This window comes from Carya illinoinensis, chromosome 6 (assembly GCF_018687715.1).
Source record: "Carya illinoinensis cultivar Pawnee chromosome 6, C.illinoinensisPawnee_v1, whole genome shotgun sequence".
Lineage (NCBI taxonomy): Eukaryota > Viridiplantae > Streptophyta > Magnoliopsida > Fagales > Juglandaceae > Carya > Carya illinoinensis.
The window spans coordinates 21,614,537-21,621,423 of record NC_056757.1 but is presented as its reverse complement, the minus strand read 5'-3'; the positions used below and the strand labels follow the sequence as shown (position 1 = coordinate 21,621,423).

The following is a 6,887-nucleotide window of genomic DNA, read 5'->3' as shown; positions in this document are numbered from 1 at the left end:
AAAAATTGAACGCACTGATGTCATTATTAACATTGTGGATTAGTGGGCTCTTGTCTAGGCATCAAACTACTTTATGGATAAAAATCTCAATAAAATACTTGGTGAAGAAAGCACAAACAGCAACTATTGCCCCTCGGCCCCACCTCCTTAGAGAAGTACTGTTGACTTGTTTTCAAGAGCAGCACTGATAATTACCAAAGAGGGGAACCATTTTAAACCATTGCATTTTTTGTTTACTTCTAAAAGCTAGAAACAGAAAGGGCAAAAGCAACACCACCAATATCCACTAACTGTGGCAGCCAAAATCCATTAGCATTGTCTGTCTGTGCACATATTGCGTAATAGTTCAAGGCTTAACTTTAATTTCAACGTCAAAGAAATACTTGAAAGGTGCTTAGCAAAAGTAGGAAAAGATGCAGAGGGCAAGGGAGGTGGGAGGAGAGGCAAAGAAAGCATATCCACAAGGCCACATATGCATATGAAAGAGAACCAAGCCAAAGCCAAAATACAAATCAACATCTCAAGAAAATCAAATTAGAGAAACAGTAATACCTAGAAATTATTGGGTATTATTGAAACTGGATAAGACTTGAGAATCGCCAGAGACTTGAGAATGATGAGGGAGATTGCCTAGATGGGTAACCGACAACAGACTGCACTTTTCTGCAAATTAAAATGGGTATCGGGTATTAATCGATAAGAAATGAGAACGGATGCAGTATAACCCGCTTCTGAATCCACTTGCAAACGGTTCGGGTTTTTGAGTCTGGTTGAAAACATCAGCCGGGTCAAGTACACAGCTTATTTGTTCAGTGCTATCTACAGTCTTACACTCCTCTCTGGCCAGAATTTAATTTAAAGTCATCCTTAAAAAAAAGTATTATAAGTTTATGTAACTTCTCGTCAAAATGAAATGAATGATCTTGTAGTCAATCTCTTTCACTGACCAACTGGAACTTTTCTTAAGTAAAATAAGAGACAATGGAAGCAAAAGTATTCACATATGTTCCATTATATAAGCATAATATAATATTCCAGGAAGGGATTAGGAATACCATGCATCGATCAAAAAGAATTAATATATACAATTAAATAGCCTATAGCTAGGAAACGTCGAAGCTGCTTTATTCAAGGAACTTGTTGGCTTTAAATAGCCTTACAACATATATAGGTACGGAAATGATAACGATAATAGCTAGCATCTAAGTGATCGATCAAGAGGAGATCAACAACCTATTGATAACGATAAAATACTGATGCTCCTTATTTATCTACACTAGCTAGTACTTAAATTATACACTTAAATTATGATTTGATCCAGGACAGTTGGGTTGAAAGATGCATATTCAAGCAGATCTTTCTCTTGTTCAAATAATGCCATGTCTTCTTTACTAAGAGTAATCCAAGCTTCTATTCCGCTGCCATCTCTCGTATCCATCAGAAATGCACAATTCTTGATCATCAGATTATTACCAATAGTCACCCATGTTGGCTTCCCCCAACCAAAGTCAGCCTCATATAGTGGATATCTGCACCAACTGGAAATGAAAATGTGGTGTGTAATACCCTCTGAGCCGAAAAGATTACTAAGATGTTTGATATCTTGACTAGCCACAGAGAAAGCCTCGTCCCCATATAACTTTGTTGCATAATCTTCACTAAAAGCTTCCTTTCCTTTCCTTAACTCAGTAACCAACCGATGCAACTGTATCTCATTGTCTGTTGTTTCTTGCCCGGAAAACCACCAGAGATTTCCAAAAGCATTTTTAGGAAAAGGCGGAGTAAGCCTTTCGCGGATGTTCACCGCTTGGGTCAGTCTAGATGGCAATAGAAATTGGTGTTTTGATCTTGAGGCGGTTATTGCACATTTCCAAATAAGAGATGACACTGCTTCGATACGTGTGGGCTGTGGAACGTTGGCGCTGGCTGCTTTTGCCTTGAGAGCATCAATCTTTGGTGCATAAAACACATACCTCCTCGAAGCAGTCGTTTCGTTCGCCAAGGTGATGGCTATTGACGGCCAGGTATGTTGTATTCTCGGTGGTATGCGAGATGCGGCACAGAATTCCGGAGTCAGCACTGCCTCACCAGAAGCGGCAAGAGCCGCGCTAGCCCAACTATTTATGAACATGCTTGTCGTGGCTAAATCGGCTACCTTGTGTGAAAAACACACACCAATGGCCAATCCGCCACAATCAAAGAAGCTAGCTTGAACTAGAACCAAAGGTTCCAAGCTTGGATCCAGAGGTTCAGTCACTTTCGGAAGAAAGTGGTACAACATTTTCTGTTCGGGATGTTGCTCAAGAATGTCTGAGAGACGGCAATTGATTCGAGCTTCCAAATAATCAACGCCAACATCATTGCACTCAATTGAGACATTGTGTTTTACTCTCCCAGCAAGTGGATAGAAACGACACAGGGTTTCAGACAATGATGTCTTTAGCCTATGGGATATATCAACAGCCTTGAACTGGGGAAGATCAGAAGGGTTGTGGGAGTAGAATATCACCACCGATATATAAATTTTGGGTAGTAGCTGATCTAAAAGGGAGAGGTCGAAGCATCTAAGATGATGGGGAGTTGGACAGGAAGGTTTTATTACCTCTCTATTGATCATCTCAACTTTGATCTCCATGTCTATTTGTTCACTCACCTATGATGTAAGGTTTCATTTAGAATTACTCATATTTATAGCATGCACGTTATCAACATTAGAAGCTTCTCGTAAACCTGTTATACAATTAATAACAATTATGTGACAGAATGTTTACTTTGCAAAAAAATAAATACAAAGGAGTTAACTAGTTATATAACTTCATCTGCAAAGGTGGGACCCGAAGGCCATTCCAAACCTCACGACAACAAATATTATCGATTTGTACTCTCGTCTCACTTATTATGGACAATGTTGATCAACGAAATATAAGTATTATGTTTTCGACATTATTTATTTCTTGAAATATTTTTAATAAATTATAGGCTTTTTAAAAAACTAAAAAAAAGAGTATAAAAAATCTCTGTACAATCTAGTTACTCGAGTTTCAATAATTCGGATTTGTCTTAAAAAAATCTAATGTTACATGGTTGAGTTTATGATACCAATAACATTTTGATATCTAATTTGTATGTCACTTTCTTCTCACTAATCAAAACAAGTTTAATGAAAAACTGATGTTAGAAAATCTGCACAACAAAAGGCTAGTGTTTGTTGGTGATTCAATTGGAAGAAACCAATGGGAGTCCCTCCTTGCATGCTCTCATCCACAGTTCCTAACAAGGATTCAATCTATGAAGTAAATGGAAGCCCGATTACAAAGCACAAGGGGTTCTTAGTGTTCTAACAATCAATATATAAAATAATCAAACAATCTTTTACAAATAGATATAGATCATGATTATCATGCAGCTCAAGATTGGTTGGAATCATTAAATGCCCAAATACTTTTTTTAATGGGGCCATTGTGCAACCCCTTGTGCATGCAGTCTAGGGACCACTAGTAACCATGCATGCACATAGTAGACGACAAAATGAACCAATCGGTCGAAATAAGGTATTCCCCACAATTATCAAAATTCATTGAAAAGCAATAATGATTTTTAGTGCACAGACAACTACTTCACATCCTAAGCAAATGTCATACGTATGATAATGCACTATAAGAAATGAGATCATTTTCAGAGATCAAAGTCACCGGAAATAATTCTTAAGCTAGCCGCTATTACTTATTTCCGGCTATCTTTAGTTGCCAACAAATAGCCTCTATTAAATAGGCAAGTAAAAATTTTTCTGACTACTTTGAAAATTGTCAGAAATACACATTATTTCCGACAATAATAATAGCCACAAATGTCAGAAAATTTTGTCGCAAAAAGTTTTGTCAAGATCCATCATACATCGCAAATACTATTTCCGGCTATACATTTTTCGCCGGAAATAGATGCTGGCTTGTTGGAATTGGCCAAAAAAATTTACCTGCGAATTATTTTTGCCGGAAATGCTTGAAACCTGAACATGTTTGTTTGGGTCATACGTTATTTTTTTCCTGATATTTATTTCCTTTATGACAGGTACGTACATGCTTGTTAATAAATTAAAAAATACTATATTTGGAGAAATTTATATTTGCTTGCAACGTCATTTATATAACCTCAAAGTACATATTTAAAATTTACTACTACCATTACTTTAAGTTTTACACAATACCATCCAATATATCACAATGGAATATAGATTTACAAGTAAAATTTTTTCTATATAGGTTTAGCTTTGATTCCATCTTTGGCAGCTTCTGAAATATTTTTGCTCTATATTTTTTGATAACTTGGTTCAATCCTGTGAAAAACAATAACAAAAATTAGATGATAAGATTTTAAATTTATATTAACCACCATAAAAAAAATGAAATTTAGAAAGACCATTACTTTATATTTAGTTCAGATAAAGCAATAGAGAACATTTATATAAAATCAGTTGCATAATATATAATATAGGACAATCGGGGACCACTGATATTGACATTTTGAGTCCAGTCCATATACAGTAGGCGATAAGTTAATGGTACATTAAATTTGGAATAGGCCAGAGAAGAACGTACGTACATGAGAAACCCAAGCAATGAGTTACGAAGATTACTGACCAGATCACTCATTAGTATGGTCTCTTTCCATAGTGACAAAAGCTTGAATTTAATTTGCAAATCAAACGTACGTACAGCTTGTAATGACAACCTCCCTAGCTAACTAGAATTGCATGCCAATTGCCAAGGACTGAGAAAGACAAAGACAAAAGTCCAGACACAGATCGATCGATGATCACATACCATGCAATTAGGGGAGGGAGCCGGCTAAGCCAGATCGATTCTTACATATATATAATATGGTTGATGGTTCGAATACAGAATCATTAATTATTTGAATTGCATGCATGTGGCCGATAAAATAGACCATACAATTAGACAGCTAGCAGCTTTGAATTTGTACGTTATTCCGAAAGAGTAGTTGGTGGCCGGAAGAAGCAATCATCAAGTGGCTGCCATGACCTAATATTTGATAAAATGAAATCTTAATATTTTTTCCCAGATTGTTTTTTATGTATAATTATAAGACGAATATAATTTCCACATGACAATTTCTTTTCATTTTTACTAGTTTTTCATGTGTGCATGATTTCCAGACCATAAAGAAGAAGGGGAAAAAAAATAAAAAATTCTATTTTCTTAACGCAAACAACACAAAACAAGCTAAGAAGGAAAATACAGATATGTACGTGGTACCCAAAATAGCAATCTAGTCCTACGTACCTAGCTAGGCTTATCTAATGATGAAATGTGCCAAACCATTTCAACAGTACTAAAGGAACTGATCAAGGCAAGAGTATACTATTCACAAGATAGAGTCGAACAGGCAATCAGGCAGGTGTATTCCCTCTGTGAATGTAGATGATAACTTTCTACGTACTCACCTAGCTACCACATGATCACTATTGGCTGCATGCCGCATAGAATACGTACGAGGCACTTTTGCATGTTGAAAATGATAGGATCTAGGAAAAAGTTGCAGTATACCCAATTAGTGTATAAAAAAAAGACTATTACTATACATGGGTCCTTCCAACTAGATGGCAGCACTTGACATTATAATAGCAACTCTCAATGGGGCTTATAAGTGCATATCGTACTGAATATGCAACAACCTCATGTACACATTCTCACATATATAGGGTTAGCTCGTAATTCATGTTTCCATGTCAAGTTTGTATCACGTCAAACTACTTGTATCATATATGAGTTAACTCTAACGTCCTAACATGTTTAATTAAACAAGTTAATTCTATCCATTATTGCCTGCTATACTCAAATTGGATTCGTGCCCAATTCACAAGTTGTGACAAAAATTGTCCCCTTTGAGTGTCTCATATTGAGTTAATTAAGTGGTGTAAAATTGAGTTTCGGTCAGATATGAGTCAACCTTGTCCCAACCCCAAACATATAAATTATAAGCAGACATAAACCTAATAATTAGGCAAAAGGAGCTTAAGCTTACAAGTAAGCTATGAGCACCCCACAATCATAAAATCACTCTACATGCTGCCTACAGTACTGAAACTTAATAACCAACAAGCAATATTAATTAAAAGCTGGTTTTTGTAAGCCTGAATGAGGACACATAGATATAGACACACACACATATATATATATAAAATCAGTTGCATAATATATACGACAATCGGAGACCACTGAGATTGACATTTTGAGTCCAGTCCATAGTAAGCAATAAGTCGGTAGATTAAATTTAGATCCAAAGACGAACAAATTCTACTTAAAAGCTACGTACGTTTGGAATATGCCAGAGAAGAGCGTACATGAGAAGTAAAGAACCTATTCATGTTATTCAGTTAGATGGTTCCTAAGAGAATGACGTCAGATTATTATGACTTCTTGGTCTAATACTATTAATTATAGCTAGCCATAGATAAAGCCTGTAAAATGTGGGAAAACAAGGACCCAAGTCTGATAAAAAAACTAGTTAGTCATCAATCCATTAATTTATGCCTGCATAAATCAAACAACTGGTCACCTCTACCTTCATAAAGTTGGGCTGCTGTGATAATGAAGGTGCAAAAATCGAAAATAAAATAGAGAAAAGAAAAACAAAAACTTGCATGGAAAGAAGATTAAGCTTTAAGTCCAACATTAGCCACAAATATGGAATGCAATTCAGAATAGTTTTGAGTTAAGCCAAAAAACGTGACTCTAACAAGCAATGTTAAATACTAGGGAGGAGGAGTAGTAGTTGCTAGGTTCTATGAGGGAGTATCCGTGCAGAGTTAAATACTCTTTACACAAGCCACATGTGATAAGAACTCGATCAAGTGAGAGAAGAACTTG

General features: G+C 36.0%; 1 protein-coding gene across 1 annotated transcript; it reads right to left on the bottom strand.

The window, feature by feature from the left end:
• Positions 1-1,104: 1,104 nt before the first annotated feature.
• LOC122312885 (BAHD acyltransferase BIA1-like) lies at positions 1,105-2,674 on the bottom strand. The gene has a single exon (XM_043127555.1). It carries the CDS (start codon positions 2,633-2,635, stop codon positions 1,301-1,303), a length of 1,335 nt encoding a protein of 444 aa, XP_042983489.1. The 5' UTR covers positions 2,636-2,674; the 3' UTR covers positions 1,105-1,300.
• Positions 2,675-6,887: the final 4,213 nt, after the last annotated feature.

Bases quoted from the DNA above. Each gene is read 5' to 3' on its own strand.
- LOC122312885 (XM_043127555.1), bottom strand. From the start codon at position 2,635: ATGGAGATCAAAGTTGAGATGATCAATAGAGAGGTAATAAAACCTTCC.